Source organism: Xyrauchen texanus, chromosome 10 (genome assembly GCF_025860055.1).
Source record: "Xyrauchen texanus isolate HMW12.3.18 chromosome 10, RBS_HiC_50CHRs, whole genome shotgun sequence".
NCBI lineage: Eukaryota > Metazoa > Chordata > Actinopteri > Cypriniformes > Catostomidae > Xyrauchen > Xyrauchen texanus.
In genome coordinates, this window is record NC_068285.1 from 13,672,040 (window position 1) to 13,694,167 (window position 22,128).

The 22,128-nt window shown below is 38.4% G+C and overlaps 1 protein-coding gene across 1 annotated transcript in view; it reads right to left on the reverse strand.

Annotated features, from left to right (window-relative positions):
- Positions 1 to 735: 735 nt before the first annotated feature.
- The window catches only part of LOC127650872 (POU domain, class 2, transcription factor 2), a 55,349-nt gene continuing 33,956 nt past the window's right edge, over positions 736 to 22,128 (reverse strand). The window contains exons 2-16 of the mRNA XM_052136505.1: positions 18,862 to 18,927; positions 18,370 to 18,404; positions 16,443 to 16,496; positions 15,497 to 15,610; positions 13,687 to 13,932; positions 11,911 to 12,022; positions 11,596 to 11,687; positions 10,456 to 10,656; positions 9,999 to 10,140; positions 9,762 to 9,910; positions 5,408 to 5,599; positions 4,040 to 4,088; positions 3,785 to 3,932; positions 2,709 to 2,782; positions 736 to 1,043 (exon numbers count right to left, since the gene is read on the reverse strand). Coding sequence (XP_051992465.1) covers positions 736 to 1,043; positions 2,709 to 2,782; positions 3,785 to 3,932; positions 4,040 to 4,088; positions 5,408 to 5,599; positions 9,762 to 9,910; positions 9,999 to 10,140; positions 10,456 to 10,656; positions 11,596 to 11,687; positions 11,911 to 12,022; positions 13,687 to 13,932; positions 15,497 to 15,610; positions 16,443 to 16,496; positions 18,370 to 18,404; positions 18,862 to 18,927 — 1,982 coding nt within the window. The remainder of the gene's footprint in view (positions 1,044 to 2,708; positions 2,783 to 3,784; positions 3,933 to 4,039; positions 4,089 to 5,407; positions 5,600 to 9,761; positions 9,911 to 9,998; positions 10,141 to 10,455; positions 10,657 to 11,595; positions 11,688 to 11,910; positions 12,023 to 13,686; positions 13,933 to 15,496; positions 15,611 to 16,442; positions 16,497 to 18,369; positions 18,405 to 18,861; positions 18,928 to 22,128) is intronic.

Sequence of the window (22,128 nt, forward strand, 5' to 3'; positions counted from 1 at the left end):
AATAATCATCATAATGATAAGCGGTGCATGGAAACTTACAGTAATATGCAGGAAATAATAAAATGAGCAATATTTTGGTGTTGTGTAGAGTTAGATCTGATCCTGGACAAGTCAGGTTAAAAAGTCTTAGGTAAAGCTTTTCTCTCCGATTTTTTGGTTTTTGGCAATTTTGGCATTTTTGTCATTGTGAGTCTCTCCATTCTTCTTCCATGTATTTATTTTTTGGTTTCTCTTTCTACCATCCAGTGACACTTGTCAGATGTCCCTCCTTTGTTCCATTCTTTGCCACCCGTTTTCATAAATTTTTGTTCTTTTTTTTCCCCACCGTAATGTTCTTTTTTTGGCTCTCAACCCTGCCCTCAATTTCATCTGTTATATGCAAGTTTGTCTTTTTCCATTCAGGAATAAATGTACATTCTTAGTAGCTCCACGAAGCCACCTCTCCACGTTTATACATATTTTATTATTATTATTATTTTATTTTTTGGTTTAAACAGTTTCCATTCTCTTGTTCCCTCCTCATCCTCATTCTCTCCTGCTAGTTTCTCCCTCTATCCATCTGTATTTTTGGCATTAAAAGACTTAATGAGAGAGAGAGAGCGAGAGAGAGAGAGAGAGAGCAAAAGAGAGATATGGAGCGAGTGAGAGATGGCTTTGGTTGAAAAGGCGAGTTTTGTTTTTCTACTTTCTTCTGCCCCTATGACTCCCGTCAAGTGCAGCAGGTTGTTGTGGGCATCACTCAGCCATAGCTCCGCCCAAATGGGGTGGTGAAGCTTCGCCTAATGAACAAAAGGAGGCGGGGCTTGAGCAGGGGGAGATGGAGCATGAGTCTGGGCTCACACCACTCGCACCAGGGTTCGGAGAAGCCCTGGAGGTGCTGACCAGTCCCATACCTGCACCCGTTGCCAGGGGCAGTAAAGTGGGAAGGTTTAGGAAGAGGGATGGTCGAAGTCCAGTTCCTGGACCTCCAGCTCCACCCAGGAACATTTGACCACTGCTCTCAAGTGCAGAAATGGGTATCTGGCCACCACTGGCCGCTAGGGCTGCAAAACAGATCAGAAAAGAGAGAGGAAAAGAAAATGGCATATTAGAAAATACAGTGCATTTACGCTTCACCCAAAAATGTATAATTCTCTCAATCATTTACTCCCCCATAACTGTATTAATTTCTTTATTCTGTGGAGCACAAGTGAAGATATTTTGAAGGATGCATGATGTGTTTTTTATCCATACAGTGTAAGTCAATGGGATCCAAATTTTCATGCGACCAAAATTTTGACCAAGTTAAAAAAAGCACATAAAGGTAGCATTATCCATAATAAAGTGGTTTAACCCATGTCTTAAAAAGTGATAAAATCGCTTTAATTGAGAAACAGACCAAAATGTAGGTCCTTATTCACTATAAATCTCCAGTCTCCTCGGCGCTTTCGTGAAAGAAGCTCATTTACACTTCCTCACGCTTGAAATGCCTGGGTCTGTTTCTCACCCAAAGTGATTGTAAGACATGGATTAAACCATTCGAGTCATTTGGATTTCTTTTATACTGCTTTTATGTCCTTTTTGGAGCTTGAAAATTTTGGAGCCCATTTACACATTGTGCAGTGTATTAGCAAATTGGTCATTGTATAGAGAAATATATATCCTTCCAAAAAAGTTTGTTTGTGTACCGCAGAAGAAAAAGTCATACGAGTTTGAGATGGTATAAGGATGAGTTAATGATGAGAGAATAATAATTTTTAGGTAAAATATTGCTATATATTCCTGTACTATAAGTCTAAGTGATGAGGATGGAAATGAGTTTTCAAGTCAACACGAAGCAGCATTCGCAACCCATTTTACTTCCATAATGTGAAGTATTTCTGAGTGAAACAGAGAATTCAAAGAATATATATATATATATATATATATATATATATATATATATATATATATACATATACACACGTGGCGAGCCTACATTTTATTCATCCAATTGATTTGATCGTAAAATATTGGGTACCAGCACCCACTTTTGTGAAGGCTTTTTGAAGTTCCCCCTGAGAGTATCTCAACATATTGGCTTTTGTTTTCCAAATCTATCGATATTTGCTATTATTGCCTTAACCTAAGATTAATATTTTAATATAAATCTAATAAAGGCATTAAATATAAAATGTTATAACATGCAATGAAGAATCATGCACAAAAGACATGAACATGTAGCTATTAGGTAAGAAAATGGGGTCAATTTTGACTTCATGTTGACTTTATGAACAAATGGAAGAATATAGAAATGACAGGAGCTTTGGAATGAGACAGAACAAGATCCACAAACACAAACAATTCTTCACACACACGCAAACACACACACATGTATGTAAGTAGTGGGGATGCAGGTGTCATAGGTATGTAGTGAACATATTTAATTCCTCTGGTCTGCGTTGAAAAAAATATCACTAACATCATCTGAAAATTGTGGAAGCCTCTTTGATGATGGAATGATGGACAGGTTTGATTGATAATAATTATAGACATCTAATTGTCTTCATCACCCCCCCAACCCCCTATTTAAATATTATGAATATCCCCTATTAAACCATGCCTTTTTTTGTCTTCATGCAGAATTCTCTTTTTCCCTTAACTTGGTATATTTATTTTTAAGCGTAACTTATTTTGCCTCCATCTTTCTTTCCTACCCCTTATTTTCTTGTCCTCTCTCTATCACAAACCTTGCATTGTGGCCAGAGGGTTGCTGCCGAGGAGGGCCTGGTTCATTCCTGTGCTTACACCCATCATTGTGTTCCTGCAATGTGTTTGATGTCATTTACACATGCCCACAAACACACACCATTCATACATGCAGAGAGAAGCAAGGATTTAAAATGACACTTCAAGAGCAACTGTGTGCTTTTTGTGGACAGAGTGCTTGTTTTTCACATGCTGAAAGAGTTACATTAAGACAGATGAAGCAAGAAAACTAAAGAACAAGAAATTCAACGTGCTCTGTCGTAATAAAATAAGAATAAGAAGCACAACAGAGTAGTGTAGAAGTATGATAAGAATACAGTTAAGCTGTAATTATTTCAGTATAATAAAAATACATACTGAAGTAATGCATACTCTTATAATAAATATAATATAAAATATAATATAATAAATTTAATTAAAAAAGTAATTAGCGATTTTTATAATTCTGTTTATAGATAATTGATTGAAATGTCAAAAAAATAAGTGATTTGTATTCATTTTTGGGGTTATTTATTAACCAAAGTTAACCAAAGTTAATAAATGGTTCAAAAACAAAGTGGAACCGATCGATCAACACAACACTACTCCAGCCAATTGTAAACGGGGTGGTTCTTGCACGTGCACAGGATGGAGGGTGGCTGCAGAGATAGAGGGAAATTCATTAGAAGAGTGAAAGCAAATCTGTCTGATGCAAACTTTCTAAACTCTAAGGAGGACACATGGCTGAGAAACAGAACAAGAGAAAAAGGTCAGATGAATATAAACTAAAAGAAGGATTATGATAAGTCGAGGGCTAGGAGCCATGTCAACATCGGCGAGGCTTTTCATCTGCAGAGAGACCTCCAAGGGGTAAAATGGCTTGAAGACGGTTGCAGAAGTTGCTCTTTTTCTTCTCGATAGGTGGGTAACATAAATTTCGCTATGCTTCACAGAACCCATATATGCTGTTGTTGTGATGTTAGATTTAGTAGCAGGAGAGTTGTGAGTGTCTGGAGCTGGTGTGCGTAAAACCAATATAGCTAGGTTTATTAACTTTTGCATGTGGACTTATTCTTACCCTGTGTTCAGCCCAGGGCTGCTGAGATTGGGAGGGCTTGGGCTCACTGTGCTGAGAGGAGGCGGAGTCAAAGAGGAAGGGGCGGAGCTCATTGCTGCATGTCCACTGGGGTTGAGGGGGCAGGCCATGGAAGGTGTGGGACTGACAGCTACATACGGAGAAAGATTTAGTGTCTGTCCTTTTAATCACCAATGTAAAATGTGCATTCTTTTACAACACAAGCATTCTATCTATGCAGTCTTAGAGAAATCCTACCTGTTGTGCTGAGACTGGTGGCTGCTTGAATCAGTCCCTGACTGGACATCTAATTGAAAAAAAGACAGCATAGTTAAGTTCTAACTTCTTTTATTGGTTGTGCATGCAAAGGCTGCACAATTATTCGAAGAAATGAATGAGATTACAATTGCATTCGATACAAATAACTAATCATGAAATGTGTCAATTATGTCAACATTTCATGCTTCTCTCGTTACGTCAAAATTGTCTATTTACAACATATTGTTTTGCTGCGGCTGAGCATTGTACTGTTTTAGTAACAGTTCTGTTCATCATGCTATTAAACTGTAATTAAGTAATTTATGAACACAGTTCTAAGATGGTTTTAGTCTACATAAAGAATATTTATGTAAATTCTATCAATCTAAATTAATCACAATTAAACAATTAATGGGAAAAATCAACCACTATGATTTTTGTCATAATCATGCACCACTAATGCAAACTTTAAGGAAACAGCATAACACAAAATTAAACTTAACCCAAAGCTTCAAACATGCACTCTAGTTCTTTACAGGGACTAAAAACGAAATGTTTTTCATTTTGGTTCGTTCTGAGCAAAAACTGTATTTTTTTCGTTCCGGTTCCGAAGTTCCCGAGCCTCCTATCCAAATGGTAACCGGTAAGAACAAAATAAAAGAATGGTTAATAATGTTATTTTTAAAATGACAGTACTCTGAGCTTAGGAGTGAGTGAAATACCAGTGTAGTGTTGCCAGATCTCACAAGAGAAACAAGCAAACTGTTCTGGAAAAACAAGCCCAAAATAAGCCACTTGCCTCACCAAAAATAAGCAATTGTGTGATGCTGCAGTTTCCTTCAGGTTAAAAGCACAATTAATTTTTGCAGGTACAATGAAGTGGTGTAATTCCAAAAGTTACCTTTGGTTTAACGGAAAAATGATCGGAACGAAATTAACCAGTTATAACCGGTTGTTACCAGCATTTAAAAATATATTTTTCACTACGGAACAATTGAAAATCCCTTTATTCACTTTTCTGTTACGTTCTGCAAAATATTTTGTACATTTTCAGTTTTCATTTCATGAACCGTTTTTAGTCCCTGGTTCTTAAAGTACATTGTTGAAGTGTAGCTCAAGTTAGTTTAACTGAAAAGAAACAGACAGAAAATGTCCATTAAATGTTTTTTTAGGCTTAACATTTGAATTTCTGGTCTTCTTTTTCCTGCAACATTATTCAAACACATCATGACCAGACATGCCTTCTCTAAACTGCATCTTGCACCCATTCTCACCATGCTGCATTCAAATATCATTTCAAAGGAAGGCATCAATTTAAATGGCTTTGGGATAAATCAACAGTAAAATATGTGAGTGGGTGAGTCATACCATGTGCGGGCTGTAGCAGGGGGGTTTGTGCGTCGGTACAGGGGCTTGAGTGGGCAGGGGAGGGGTAGCACTGGACGGGTTTATACGTTTCTCTTTCTGCCGTCGGTTGCAGAACCAGACGCGGATGACCTCTTTCTCCATGTTGAGCTGCTCAGCCATCAGCAGGATCTCTTCAGAGGTAGGCTTCTGGTTCTACGGGGAGCGAGGCGGTGTTATTAGTAAAAAAAAAAAAAACATTTTAAATTCAAATTCAAAAAATGAATGAAGACATTTTTGTTATCTGAAAAAATTTAAACTAAACTGACATACATTTTCGTGACTCCAAAAAAAAAAAGAAGAAGAAGAAGAAAAAAAAAAAAAGGCCACATTTTAAATTTAAGATTCACAGTTTATAATAATACAATTTGAAACCTTCACAACTTGAAAATACCACTAGATGGCAGTGAAAACTAATGAAAACAGAATTAAATTACACATTTGTTTTGCGTAAGGACACAGGTAGTGCTGAAGCCCGTCCCAGCCTTCAGGACAAGGCAGGGAAACACCCTGGACATGTGGCTCAGTACAAGAGAAATGCCAAACATGTGCACCAAGGCTGAGTTTCAGCCCAAAACACTTTCATGTTGATGCATGACTGATTGATTCAGGTGTCTAAAATGCAAATTTTATCATGCCTGGCATGCAAAGATGTGTGTGAGAAATAGTCAAGTAAATGAAAATAAATACAATTTTTCTTTTTATGTTTTTTTGGGAGCATGTGCACACAGGAAACATGTTTTTTTTTTTTTTTAAATAGTTTTAGGACTTTTTAGGGTGTGTTTCCCACACATAACACCCAATACAAAATGTAATTGTAACGAACACAAGTTGAGACAGTCACAACGTTGGATGAAAACCGCTTTATTAAATAAAAAGCAGTCCAGACAAACGTACACACAAGGGGCAAATCCAATGAAGAATAGTCGGGGTAGCGTAGGGTCAAAAGCCGGGGAATCAAAGATAAACAGGATGAATAACAAGAGGGGACTAGAGGGAGCAAAACACAGGGGAACAAGAAGAGTTGGCAAGCTAAGAGGAAGACAAGAGGAGTTCAGAACTAGGCGAGACTAGCGGGGGGCAAAGCACGGGAAACTAAATACACACAATAACCAACACCCGTGAAACGGAAGTGCTGGGTATTTATAGGGGAAGGTGCAGGTGTGAACAATGAAGGTGACGAGACGAGTGCAGGTGAATCTAATGTGTGGGGATAGGAAGCGCGTGAGTGCAAGTGGTCATAATGTTCAGGCTGAAGAGCCGAGTGCGCCAGAGGGGGGAGATCGCTCGTAAAAGCAAAACTGGGCGTGGAAGCCCGATGGAGGAAAAAGAGCGTTCGCGCTCAGGGGGGCGGAGCGAGGGAGCGGGAAGCGAGTGCCTGTGTGCGAGACGGGAGATAGTGTGCGTGTGTGAGGAAGCTGAGATGGGGCAGAGGAAAGGGCTTCGTGACAGTAATATGGTAATTATGAAACATTATTAAACTATTTTGGAACTGGATATTGTTAATAATAATTCACTTGTTAAAGGGTAAGTTCTTGAAAAATTCTCTCAAGATTTACTTAACTTTAAGCCATCGCACATGTGTATGATTTTCTGTCTTCAGCAGAACTGAAGTGAAGATTTCATCTCAGTTTGTTCATACATTGCATGTAAATGGGTGCCATCAGGCTGCTGGCTGTTTGATGGTCCAAAAGGCAAATTTAGGCAGCATATAAGTAATCCACATGACTCCAGTCAATCATTAATGTGTTCTGAAGCAAATTGATAGGTTTGTGTTAAATTAAATCGCTAATTAAAACTTGAACTCTATTCCTGCCAGCTGTCAATGCATCAATGACGCAAGCGCAATGGCGCAATCATGCGCGAAGTCGGAAGCCTGCGCTTTGTACACAATAGAGGAACAAATGTCACGTGAGAGTCATTACAAACAGAAATACAGCACTGGGCGGATGCAACAATTTAAGGTTAAAACGTTTTAAATATCTATTTGTTTCCTGCACCAAACTATCGGTTTGCTACAGAAGTCATTATTGATTGACTGGAGTCATGTGCATTAATTTTATGCTGCCTAAATATGCTTTTTGGACCATCAAACAGCCAGCAGCCTGATGGCACCCATTTACATGCATTGTATGGGCAAACAGAGCTGAAATCTGCATATAAAAATCTTCACATCGGTTCTGCTGAAGATGGAAAGTCATAGACATCTGGGAAGGCTTAAAGTTAAGTAAATCATGAGAAAATGTGCATTTTTGTGTGAACTAACCCTTTAATAATTCACTACAGTGATTATTCTAATAACTCACACACTGTTGATCTATCAACTGCTATGCAAACTGACCTGTTCCTTTCAATTTATCACCATTTGAACAAGGGACATATTGATTTGACGGTGGACTGTATTACTTGATAATGGAACTATGGTGTTTACATCCATTGTCTTCTTTTCACATAGGCCTACAATTTCCATCAACATCACACCAGCTGGGTAAATGACTTCCTCAATAATGAAATGAGACTTTTATGGTTTCTCCACAAAAAGCGAAATAACATAAGATGCCTGTAGTGCTTTGGCTCATACAATTGTGGCTTTCTACAGTTTACCTAAACTTGACTTTGATTTTCTTTGGAAAAATTGATCAGTCTTACCAACACGTTTGCGTGTGCTTCATAAAAAAAAGAGTGTCTGTGATAGATTTGTGACCAGCCGCATAAAACAAAGTGATCTTGAAATGAGTAAAGTTTGAATTTGTACTGTTAGTGTTACTTGGGGTGGCGGGAGTTGGATGTTTTTCATCCATTTACTTTGTTCTCTTGCTTGCTGCACTCATAATCATAATCAATGCCTATGCCAAACTATGTTATTTGAGAGTTAAGCCTTGGTTGTAAACTGGCCTATGATACTATATATGCATAAAATATGTTCACGATTCTTATTAGCTATGGTTCTTTTTGTGCCAGATTTACACTGGCGGCCAAAAGTTTGGAATAATGTGCAGATGGAAAGAAATTGGTACTTTTATTCACCAAAGTGACATTCAGCTGATCACAATGTACAGTCAGGACATTAATAATGTGAAAAATGACTATTACAATATGAAAAAAAAAAAATCAGAACTTCTTAAACTACTTCAAAGAATTCTCATCAAAAAATCCTCCACATTGACAGCTTTGCAGATTCTTGGCATTCTAGCTGTCAGTTTATCCAGATAATCAGGTGACCTTTCACCGCACACTTCCTGTTGCACTTGCCATAGATGTGACTGTCTTGTCGGGCACTTCTCACGCACCTTACAGTCTGATCCCACAAAAGCTCAATGGGGTTAAGATCATAACACTCTTTGTCCACTCTAACCTTTTCTTTTTCTTTTTCTGTTTCAAAAGTGTCTATTTCTTTGCTATTCTTCCCATAAGTCCTGCACCCCTGAGTCTTCTCTGTACTGTTGTACATGAAACTGGTGTTGAGCGGGTAGAATTCAATAAAGCTGTCAGCTGAGGACATGTGAGGTGTCTATTTCTCAAACTAGAGACTCTGATGTACTTATCCTCTTGTTTAGTTGCACATCTGGCCTTTCACATCTCTTTCTGTCCTTGTTAGAGCCAGTTGTCCTTTGTCTTTGAAGACTGTAGTTACACCTTTGTGTGAAATCTTCAGTTTTTTGGCCATTTCAAGCATTGTATAGCAAAACAATGATTGACTGACAAGTTTCTAGAGAAAGCTGTTTCTTTTTTGCCATTTGTTTACCAAATATTGACCTTAAGATATGCCAGTCTATTGCATAATGTGGCAACTCAAAAACAAACCATGTTTGATATAATGGCAAGTGATTTTCTAGTAACAAATTACCAATTTAGCATGATTACTCGTGGAGTGATGGCTGCTGTCTAGATTTCTTTATAAAATAATTGCTTTTTTCAAATAGTGATGGTGCTGTTTTTTACATCAGTAATGCCCTGACTATACTTTGTGTTTAATTGAATACCACTTTGGTGAATTATTATACCAATTTCCATCTGAAACAGCAAAATCTGTCAAATTATTCCAAACGTTTGGCCGCCAGTGTATGTGGCATTTAATATGGTGGCATATAATTCTTATACTGTCTATTGCAATAATTTTGTTTGTTGGTAGACTTCTGCTTCTGCAGAGAGAAATCAAATGGCATCAGCAAAAATAAAACCAATATATTTTTATCATGAGACAGCAAAAAAGAGGTCATTCCTGCTGTGTGGAATAACAAACGAGGCAAAAATGATTTCTGTAAAAGGAAATTAAAATCATTGTAGTATGGCGCATGTGTTCATGTGTATTTCTAACCGAGATAAAGTTGCGCTCCAGGGCTATGCGGACGTTGGTCTCAATGCTGGTGCGTTTTTTCCGGCGGCGTCCGGGCAAGCCTTCAAAGCCCAGCATAGTTGAGGACAGTGAACTGGGGCTCGGCATCATGTTGTCTATTGCCATGGTTTCTGTACAATAAACACATAACATTGATCATAATGGATGGCAATGTGACATGCCAATAGGAAACAGACCTGCACGTTAACAAACACACACCTGCATCACTCAGCCATTTCTCCAGCAAGGGTTTTAGTTTGCACATGTTCTTGAAGCTGAGGTTGAGAGCCTCGAAGCGTGAGATGGTGGTCTGGCTGAAGTCATTGCCATATAGTTTCCCCATCGCCATGCCAACATCCCCCTACATGAAGACATGGAGCATGGTTAGCATTCACTTCATTCATTCAATTCATCAGATTCTGCTCATATAATGCTGTAATGGACATTTAAATATAAGTACTATTTTAATAAAAAAATTTGTTTTAAATGTATTAATGTCATATTAATGATGAATTGTACATTGGAGAACATTGTGCTTGGATCTTGTTGCCTGTATCTACAAAATTGCTAATGAAATGAAAGGTGTTTTTTAGTTTTATCTTTTAGTGTCAGACTTTAAAAGACTTTAAGTCTTTTCAAAATATGACAAAAAATAAATTGAGACATTAGCACACACCTGTGTGAAACCCAGTTTAATTCTCCTTTGTTTGAAGGTTCGTGCAAACTGTTCGAGCTCCTCCAGATCACTGGGCTCCTCTGCATGTGGGGTCATGGTGGCAATGGAGCTCATGGGCTGGGCTGAGGACGGGGCAGAGCTCACGGTGCTCTCCACACTCTTCTCCCTCTGCAATGACCACAGCCTGTCGTCAGGATGATGCTACAGCACAAATTGGGAAAACAGACTACTTTCTCAAACACTTGCGTAGTTTGACCCCATTTCGAACTTATTCCAAAAGATTCTCTCAATAATCATAATTACTTATTTCAAAATTCATCCCTTAGTATGACAATGTGTATAACAGGTATTCTTTCTGAAAGTAAATATGCTGTGCAGAGCAAAAAACTCTTTTTGAGAGTGAAGTGATTTTACTGCGGGTGGGCATATGCAACAGGAGCCAGCTGGTACATCATAGTTGTGTGGTATGTGTAAACCTCACTCCCCTGACCTCAAGAGGCACACTAGTGACTGATGCTAGAGGCTGTAGCCTTAGGCTCCTCGTTAGTGTACCTGCCACCCATACCGGCTGACACCAGTTTGAATCCCGCTCCGGGGTTTACACATACCACACAGCTCTCACATACCAGCTGCTCCAATTACACTCAGCCCCTAAACCTCACTCCCATCTGGGTCACAGCACCACTGTAGCCGGTCCTACTTGACCCGCTCTGAGCGGGATTCGAACCAGCGTCAGCGGGCATGCGCTAACAAGTTGGCAAAAGACTAGGCCAGGGGAGTGAGGTTAACACATCAGTCTATCACACACCAGCTCAACAGAAATAGAAACCAAGCGACTTGATGTTCTGTTGTCTGTTGCTTGTCATGATCGCAACTGGTTTACGAAAAAAACTGATGGAAGAGGCCAGATTTATTTCTTGTGGCCTGATTAGGTCACTTGTCTCATAGTACCCTTGTTACAGTTGGCACATGACTGGTGTAAATTTGATGTATTCAGCAGCAACATTTCTTTCAATTCACTGGACTTTTCAAGTCTACAGATCACGCCAACGAGTATGAATTCTGAGCACAACTTTGACTGTTCCTCATTAGTGAAGAATTGTTCTTTGCCTAGGCTCTTACATAGGCCTGTGTGTTTACCTGTCCTTGGAGCCCCAGTCTAGGTGGGGTGGTCAGGAGACTCCCTGGGCTTTGCTGAGGTAGTGGAATCAAATTTGGTGTTGAAAGCAAACCTGAGAGAGAGTGAATGTCAATTATAAAATAAAGCATTACAAGATGACAATGTATTTTAGATTACGTATAAAAAAATTAAAGACATCAGAGAAACAACTATTACGTGAAATTAGAATGAGGCTTGTGTTTAAATACTGTAACAGGATGGGTGTTCAACATGTTGCAGCTATGATGACCACTGACTATAACCATCACAACATTGTATGAATTGGTGTAACTTACCTTGCTGGCCCTGTTGAGTCTGGGCTTGGGGCAGCAGGAACTGAGCAGGAGACTGTAAATGATGGCCTGGCATCAGTACCAACTGCTGTAGCTGCAGCAACTGCTGAATATCCTTTACAGAGAGAAAGAGAGACTTTTGAGATTGAAAAGAGAAAAAGACAAGGGGGAACAGGAGAAAAGGTCCAACCATGTTACATAGAATTTTTGTTGTGAGCAAATCATTAAGAGTAAAACACTAGTTGTATTATCCAATATTTTCCAACTCTAGTCTCATTTCACTCTGTAAATGACCATCTAACAGACTGTTTCCTTAACCAGACTGTCCAGGAACAAAATGCAATAGTAGCATATTTGAATCATTTTACGCTTGCATTGTAGGTGCATTACTGTAAATGGGTTTTCCATGTTTTTTTTTTTAATTATTATTTTTTGATGTAAGTGATAAAACCTTGGGTGACAACAACAATTTGACAAAAGACTATTTAATGATAAGTTAAATAAGTAAAAAAAAAGTTAATGATAGGAATTGAAATAAAAATAAAAAAGTTTTTAAGCTTGTAAGCCTTTTCCGGTAGTTATGAGCAATGAGTCAGTCTGCTACCATAGACCACTGTATGGTCACAGATGTGCGGTAACATTGCCCTCCAACATTTTAGCCTTCTTGGTTCTGGAAAATGTTTCCCATTCTTTTATTTATTTATTTTTTTTCATAGGGATTTCAAAAAATCCTTCAACAATGCAACAAACAATGCTGCACCAAACACCAGACCAAGTTTCAAAAAATTATAATCCAATGGTCCAGGTGCATAGACCCAAAAATATGCAATGGGTGTGTTGGGGAATGTCGCATTAAAAACACGAAAAAAAACTCAAATCGATGTATTTCTACAGAGGCCCCAAAAGAGCAAAAGATGCACTCTTTGCAAACCTCTGTTGGAGCCTCTGTAGAAATAAACTGATGTGAGTTTTTCTTATTTTGAATGCGGACTCATAATTCTTTCCTTATCAAATCCTTCAGAACAGAGTTCTAAGCCATGAACCAAACCAGCCAGCTCCGAGGTAAGTCACAACATTATAAACTTCAATTTGAAGCAAAAAGTATTTGACAATCAGACAAAAAGCATACTAAATGTCTTTAATGAGTGCTTGAACTACAATTTAGTTTGAAATAATCAAAAAATATAAAACCTATGATTTTAATTGGTTGATTCAAAGTATAGAAACAATATACATAAATTATACTTAAAAGTATTTTCAGATATACGGTATACATATATAAAAGTAGTGTTGATAGAGTGTAGGAACATCGACTCGATTGCGTTATTCACAGTGTGTCATGAAATGGCCAGTCGCTGCAGAACTCTTTTGACATTTTTTGTTGTTGTTGTTGTTTTCCGCAATTGCCTGATTGATGGATTTCAGAATCATGGGTAGTATCGTTTTACACCAGGAATTCCACTATTAAACATGATTTAAAAAAAAAAAATTAAGTTGAAATAATTCGGACTGATGCCAGTAGCAGAAAGATATACCACTGTTTTAAAACCTTGGTCTTATAAAGGATTATAAGTTATTGTTAAGAATTCCCCAATGGACGAAATGAAAAGTACCTTTACTTCCAGAACTTCGAACATGGCTCATCCAATCAAAATTCCAATGTGGAACTTTCTGTTTACAAATTGTATTTAACCCACAATAATCATCTAACTGAAATGCAAGACTATGTGAAGATGCACTTTTAAAACTAAAACCACACAGCAGGAGTTGCAGCTGTACCTGGGCAGTAAGCTGGATAGGCTGCGATAGGGCAAGTGGAGGCGGTGCTTGCTCAAGTTTGGCTTGACTCTGGGCTTGTGCTGCTGCCTGATTGGCCTGATGCTGTTGCGTCTGCTGATGTTGATTGGCCGCCGCAGCTGCATGGGCGGCATGCGCTGCATTGGACTGCTGCACCGCTGCAGCAAACAGCTGTGCCTGAGCCTGCTGCAGTAACAGCTGCTGCTGTGCAGGGAGGAGAGCGGCCAGCTAAAGAGAGGAAGGAAGAAGCGAGGGATGGAGATAGAAGGTTGAGAAACGAACTGTCACCAATTAGCACAGGGACAATTCTGAGTGTTTTAGCTTGAGGAACCTTTAAGCAAGCAGGCCAATTTTACCAACCCTATGACAGCATCCATAGCATGAATAAATGACAAAGGTTATATACATCAACCCATATCATGCGTTAAAAGAAGCACAAAGCGGAAAAGAAAGAGGAAAAAAGCAAGAGAGATCATGTATCCATATGTCATTTGTTTTGCATTCAGCTGCATTAGCAGAACTTTAGAGGAAGGTGTTCAACCTGTATTCAAAACACCCTGTGCTCATTACTGAACTGCAGAAGGGGTTTGTAAGATGGGAAAAAAAAGAAAATGGGAAAAAAAAATAAATGCCAAATAATTTGTAGCATTAAAACATTTCAGTGATTATTAGTCATTAAATGTGTTATTCATCATATGTATTGAAAGGTTAGAGCTTCACTTAATTTACATGCAATGTTTTTCTTTTAATTCATTTAAAGATTAAAAAATCTTTAAATAAATCTAAAGAAGAGCATGTAATGAATTAAACTGTGTCAGCCCTCATTCCCAGAATGAACATATAACATCTGCAGCAACGCCTACATTTGCTCCAAGATAAATGGAAGCTAAGAACTGAACGTTAATTTATTTACATATTGATTCAAGTCATAGTAAAAGCAATATTGAATAAACCGTTCACAGCATCAAAATGAGCTTAGCAAAGGGTCAATTGCACTAATATCATCACTGTGGCTTCAATTAAGTAAATTAACAAAATAAAGTAGTTCGTCAACATTAGTTAATGAAATGAATTAACATGGACTAACAATTGGCATTACCTTTACAGCACTTATTAAACTTGTTTAATGTTAATTGCAACTTACGAATACATTATTAAAACTAAAAGCTGTATATGTTAACTTTAGTTAATGTGTTATTTACATTTACATTTAGCTTTCACTTTTATCCAAAATTACTTACAAATGAGGAACATAACAAGCAATTTGTCATACAAGTTAATAATATCTGCAGTATTGTACTGCCAAGTCCTCAAAGTGACTGGAGTAGTATAGATGCTAGCGCAGAAGAAAGAGAGAGACAAGGATCTTTTGGTAAATAGTACATGCATTTATTGTAAATTGGTGCTCACCAATAAAGTGAGCAAATAATAAAGTCCTCACGGAACAGATAAACTAACCATGAACGACTGTATTTTCATTCATTAACATTAACCAAGATAAATACATTCTGTAAAAAGATACTGTTCATTGTTAATTCATGACACCCAAGGCGTTTACACTAAATAGAACCTTAGTGTAAAGTGTTACTGTTAACTCCGTTAATGCCATTTTGTTGACTGCTACTTAGTTAATTCAGATTTGAAAAATGAGTCTTCAACTATCCCCATAAAAATGTAAAATGTTTTTAGTATGTTTGTCATTTGGCATAAATGTGTTTTTCCACACGTGAACCTGTCTTTGTGTGTGTGCGTGTGTGTGTGTGTGTGTGTGTGTGTGAGAGAGAGCACATACCCCAGCGAGCTGACTGCCTGCCAGCATAAGTTGTGTGTGTGGTAGAGCAGGCTGAGTCGGAGGAGAAGGAGGGGTGTGAACACTGGCCATCTCTGCGGCTTCCTCTGCTTTCACCTGAAACACACATATAATATAATATATAAATACATACAATAAATACATTCAAATATACAAAAACAATAACAAAAACACTAATCTCTTCATATATATGTTATAGAAGTTTTTTTACATTGCATAAACACTAATAATGTAACACACGATCCTCTGCACCTATACACACATATACCCAGTCAGTCACATACACTTACAGTAAAAAAAAATCTTCTAATAGTTAACATAATTAACAGTCCACACGTTTTTAAAAACACCACTAATAAAACTGTACTGTAGTACAGTATTAAACAAATATTAATAAATCATATTATTATAGTACACTTTTGGCACTGGTACACATAGTTTGATACTAACATACAGTAGACCAGTGCCATTACTAAATGTCAACAACCGACTATGCCAACTAGACCTTCGTGTCTCGCACAAAATTAAAACACTTGAAGTATATTTCCATAAATAAACACACATATTTCCAAACATGAACTTACTCTAGTGTTCAGGTGAAGAGCAGCAGTTGTGCTCGTTTAGTTATGTAAATATCCAGTTCAGCATGTGCAACTGAAGCATCAGCTGTCCTGCTCTCATCTGTCCATCCCTCCCTTTATTTTTCACTACTGATTGATCAGTCTCTCTTTATATACCTTATAAACATCATAGCTCTCTCCCATTCTCTCTCTTTCCCTTGCTCTTGTATCTTGTCTAACATCTAGTTCGGAATGCAGCACAAAGGACTAAAGAATTCTCATTTGCATATTGCTAATCTAACGTGGAATTACCTGAGGGCATCTGTGTTAGTAAATGAGGAATAAAAAAGAAAAACATGCAAACACACCTTGTTGCTGGGGGCAGGAGACAGGCAGAAAGGGCTTGTTTTTATTGGCTGGGTCTGATAAGGAACAAAAATGATTAGAAACAAAATATTGATTAAACAGATTGTTTGTAACCTCCGTTCCCTGATGGAGGATACGAGATATCGTGTTGGGTGAAGCGACACTAGGGGACTTTCTTGAAGGCCTCGGTTACCTCTGAACTTGAGAAAAGGCCAATGAGAATTTGGCAGACAGAATGTGCATGTCCCTCCACGAGACATACAGGTATAAAGGGAGGGAATCATGCCTCTGTTCATTCAGGTTTTGCACTGAGGAGCCGAGAATAAGGTTCGGCCATTGCAGTGGCTCCGTTCAACGTCTCATTCCCTCCATCAGGGAACGGAGGTTACAACAGTAACCTAGACATTCACCGTCTGTCGCTCACTTCGACGTTGTGTCGAGTGAAGCAACACTAGTGGTCCCTGTTCAATCACGTCATGCGCTGAACCGTGTGTGTGCGCTGCTGACGCAGGTGCAGGCAGGCAGTTGCGCGCCAAAGCAACAGGTTTCCGCATTCCCTAGTTCTACGTGCTCGGACCTGAGATAACATTGGATGACACAGACTAATCCCTGAGAATGTAAAATCTCGTAAAGGTATTGGGTGTTGCCCAGCCTGCTGGCATCGACACAGTGTGAAAGGCACTGTTTGGAGACAGCGTTCCCTTTCCGCTGTCCACCAAAGTAGACAAAGAGCTGCTCAGAACATCTAAAGCTCTGAGTACGGTCCACATATGTACGCAAAGCAAGCACCGGACACAGCAATGAAAAGGCTGGGTCTGCCTCCTCCCAGGGCAGCTTCGCTTGCAGGTTCACTACCTGGTCCCTGAAGGGCATCGTTGGAACCTTGGGCACGTAGCCCGGTCGCGGTCTTAGGACGACAAAGGGGTCTGCCGGACCGAACTCCAGGCAAGAGAGGGCTTTGAGCTCGACTGATTCTAGCAGCTTGAAGGGGGTTTCAGAAGGCCTCTGGGCACCTTTAAGGAACCTGATAATCAGATTGTGCTTCCCTAGGGACTTACCGTCCACTGCGTTGTTGTGAGCCGATATGGCGGCTACATAAACCTTCAAACTACCAGCACCCGTGCAAGTAGGCTCATTGGGAGAAATGCCCCTGGAGCCAGCTGTGTGCCAGCGCGTCTGTCCCGAGTGGAGCCTCCACTAGGGAGTACCAGAGCGCGCAGTACATTTACATTTATGCATTTGGCAGACGCTTTTATCCAAAGCGACTTACAGAGCCCTTATTACAGGGACAATCCCCCTGGAGAAACCTGGAGGTAAGTGCCTTGCTCAAGGACACAATGGTGGTGGCTGTGGGGATCGAACCAGCGTCCTTCTGATTACCAGATTACCAGTTATGTGCTTTAGACCACTACACCACCACCGCAGTAGGAGGTCTCTTGGGAAGCGAACAGGTCTACCTGTGCTTTTCTGAACCGCTCCCAAATCAGCAGGACCGCCTGGGGGTGGAGCCTCCACTCTCCACTGAGCGTGCCTTGTCATTGCCTGGGATGTGAGTGGCGCTCAACGACCTGAGTCGCTGCTGGCTCCAAAGGAGAAGATGGTGGGTGGGAATGCAAGAACGCATTCTCATCTTGTGCTGTTGCTGGTTCAAGCAAGCCTGAGTGTGTATTATTGACTTCACAGCTGGAGTTTCGCTTGCTGCACCCTGCTGAAAACAAGTGGTGCTTCAAATATAAATTACTCAGATGGTAGGAATATTCTTTATTACAGTTCGGGAACATTAATAATTGCATGCAGTTTTTAACACAATATTTTTATATAATTAATCGCACTGAATTAGCACGTTAACTCGACAGCCCAAATTATTATTATTGAACTAATTTATTGACCTCAATAACTCATATAACATTTTTAGTGAAAGATGTTCACCTGATCGCTGGCCTCAGGACTGTTCCTCTCAGAGTCTGTAAAAACACACATACACAAACACACACACACAAGCACACATCAGGTCAGAATAGTGCCTCAGGCTCCGGTCCTCACATCAACAAAGCGTGGTCTGGTTAGCCAGAGGCATTGCATTATTGGAATACCATTGAGCGTTTAACCTGGGTAACCGCATACTGGTGTGTGTGTGGATCAGATTGGCACCATGGCTGACTAAAGGGTTCTGTGAGTATGTGATTCAGATAAAGTGGAAAATGAGAGAATTGTGACAAAACCAAATCACACACTCACAAACACATCTAGGAATATACATGAATCATTCTGGTGGGGGCGATAAAACATGAAAAGTCTATCTCCACCACAATATCACATAATATATTGTACTAATGTCTAAGTGTTCTGCCATAAATACAACTTCAATAGTGTGAGGCTCCGTAAAGACACTCGCATTCATGTTGAAATAATCATTTTTACCTGTACTGTCCACTGGAAGCTCAGTCCCCATCCTGTCATCCTCTACGGATTTAGACATCCTGTTATCTGCAAAAACAGAAAGAAACTACTTAAAGACCATTTTTATGATATTAGTTATTACCCTAATATAAAGTAGTCAATATGTATTTAATCTACTGTATATATTTATGCTTATTATTTAAATTATCATGGCAGTTTAATCCACAATTTCCACAATAGCTATCTAACATTGTTTAAAATATTGGTATTGCCACATCCAGGATTCATCTGTCATGTGATGTAAAATTATAAAATACATAAATAAAATTCCATCCAAGTTGTTATAATTAAATCAAAGCCTCTAATCAATGAAACAACACACTAGTCGCAAAATTCAATTTACACTTTCCATCTGCAAAAGTATTCTGCGTGCATCTCAACTGTTTCATCCGTCTTTCCTTTGTCCTTTACTTTTCTATTTCATTCTGTTTTCGTCCTGTTTGACGCTCACTTCATCCTAATACAGCACCTGCGCCTCCCAGAAAGCAGCAGGGACAGAGGGGCATGTCCCATCCTGCACAGCATCATTCATATAGATATACACTCACGTACACACAAACAAACGTGTACACTCAGCCAATAGCTGTTAATGCAGACAGGAGAGGATTTCATCCCGTGAGAGCACGTGTTGCACTTCGCAGGAGGATGAGCTTTTCTCATCCTTACTCAGGGTGAAATTGATGGCCACCTTGGACCATCTACACGGTCATTTTCAAGAACAAATAGATTTTCCTTTCCAGTTCTCTGATTGTTATATTAGGCCATATTACATGGCTAGACTGTACTTTTGAACATCAAATCCACTGATCAAACCTAAGATTCATTTTAAGGATGCAATCAAGCCAATTTGGTAAAGGAAGATTGTAAACACAAAGTTAATAGGCATTCCTATAAACATCTTTGATCCTTGATTTTATCTTTATTAACAAATACATTTAGCAACATTTATTATACAAATCTAATATTATACAAAAATGTAATCACTCTAAATGAACGTATATATAACTGGTCACAGTTTTCAACAAGGTTATTTCATTTACAATAGTAAATTAATTTAATATCATAAACTAACAATAAACAATATGTTTACAGCATTTCATATTCTTGGTTAGTGTCAATTTATTGAATTTATGAAAATGCAATTATTCATTGTTAGTTCATAATGCATTAAGTAGTGTTAACATACAACTTTTTATTTAGAAAATGTATAAGTACATTTTGAAATTAGCATTAACCGATATTAATAAGTGCTGTAAAAGTATTTTTCATTGTTAGTTTATTTTAACTAATGCAGTTAGCTAATGTTAACTAATACAACCTTATTGTAAAGTGTTTCCTTTTCATTTATATTTACAACTAACTTTGACATTTTATTTTAAATAAACATTTTTAAGTAATTTAAGTCTCATAAGGAACAAACTTACACAAATTAGACATTCAAAAGACACACCTCAGCACTCACAATATAAAAAAATCACTCAACATGAACTATCTGAACTTTAATGCGGAATGACTTAAATGTGAATTAAAAATAATACAAAAAAAGGAATGAGCGATTGCTAAAATCGAGTCTCTCTCAACTCTTTTGACTAAACAAACAACAACAACAACAGCAACAAACACTGACCTATCCACAAGAATCATGCACAGAAATCAAAATAGCAATCTGATATTAAAGTCTAGCCTATTTCAATAGGCTGCCGTATTTCATGAAGTATTTTTCAATCAGATATCGCAGGTCGGTGTGTTTGTGACTCACCAGAATATTTCAGAACTCCTTCTGTCGTCGGATCACTCAATGAGAACAGCTCCTTCACTCTATATGCCACTATTGTGACTGCGGGTGCCGTTTTAGCGGTTCACTAATTTCACTTGCTTTAGTCACAGGAGGCAAACTCAAGTTAAAGCCACTTTCCAACCGAGGCAAACAAAACCTCCATCCTCTGCCACCCACTGCACTCCAGTGAGTTACTAAATTAAGATGAATTACTCATTGATATTGAATGAGTTGAAATGAAAGAAAAGATTGATCACCCGTTTCCAGATAGTCACATTGGTGAGACGAACTATCAATTTCAAGCGTAAGCACACTGTAAAATTACAGTGATTTGTTCTTTCGTGGTGCAAAGCCACGAAAGGCCTGTGAGACGCGAACATGACCTGTTGGTTGCATAAAAGTGTCTCACACTTCCTTCATCGGTGTGTTTGACTAAAGACTACCCTTCACTCTTAAAAATAAGGATTGCAATTAGATCTATGAGGGGTTTACAGCTTGATGCCACAGCAGAACATTTTTAAACTTCTAAAAACACTTTTTATTCTACAGTCCTTTAGAAAACAAGTGCTTTAAAGAACCCTAAAATCAATACGCTGGTCTGAGGAACCCGCAATGCAAATATGGCTATGTAATCGGCTTACGAATGTTAGACTTTTAAAGAAAATAATAGTCTGAATAAATCAATAATAAAACAAAGGAGTCAAATAAAATGAATAGGTCAATTACATAAATAATAATAACAATTCTTGATAAGTTGAGGGTTCTTTGTTGAACAGAACGTGTTGCAAAGAAACATTGAAGAATGTTTTTATATTTATTTGTTAATATTTTAAAAGTGTTAAGTGTGATCCAAGATTTATAGAGGCTGTGATAAATCAGCCAGTAGGTGAATAAATAGATAGACGTGAATAAAGATGCTCAATGTTGATGTTTTATGAAGCAGGACTGTTCTTCTGTCTATATCTTGACTTTATAACCTCAACTTTCTACGGTTGCATTTAACATTGAAAATCAGCACATTTCCAATTTGGCGAGATTATTTAATATAGGCCCTTCAATTTTAGGAGCTTACGTGTTTCTTAAAGACTCTTCATATTTGATTTATCGATAAATAATGATCTGCATTTGCATATTATTTATTTGAATATGCTAAAGAGACATTTTACAACATAGTTAAGCTCACTTAAAGCCTGCAATATCTTTCATCAGTGTTTGTAATGGCTGATCTCGTGTTTTCTATTACACAATAAACATGAATAATTTAGCACACTGTCAAATCTTCATTGGAAATATCACTCTCTACACGCCTTTATAAAAGAGTGTGAAAAACGTGAAGGTTTTGTCCCATGCCAACTCCTGTGTGTCACAGTTACCCACAAACCTCTTTGCTGTGTGAGTCAGTCTAGTGTCATCCCCATTTCCTGTTTAAACTTGTGGTCTTCCACACACTT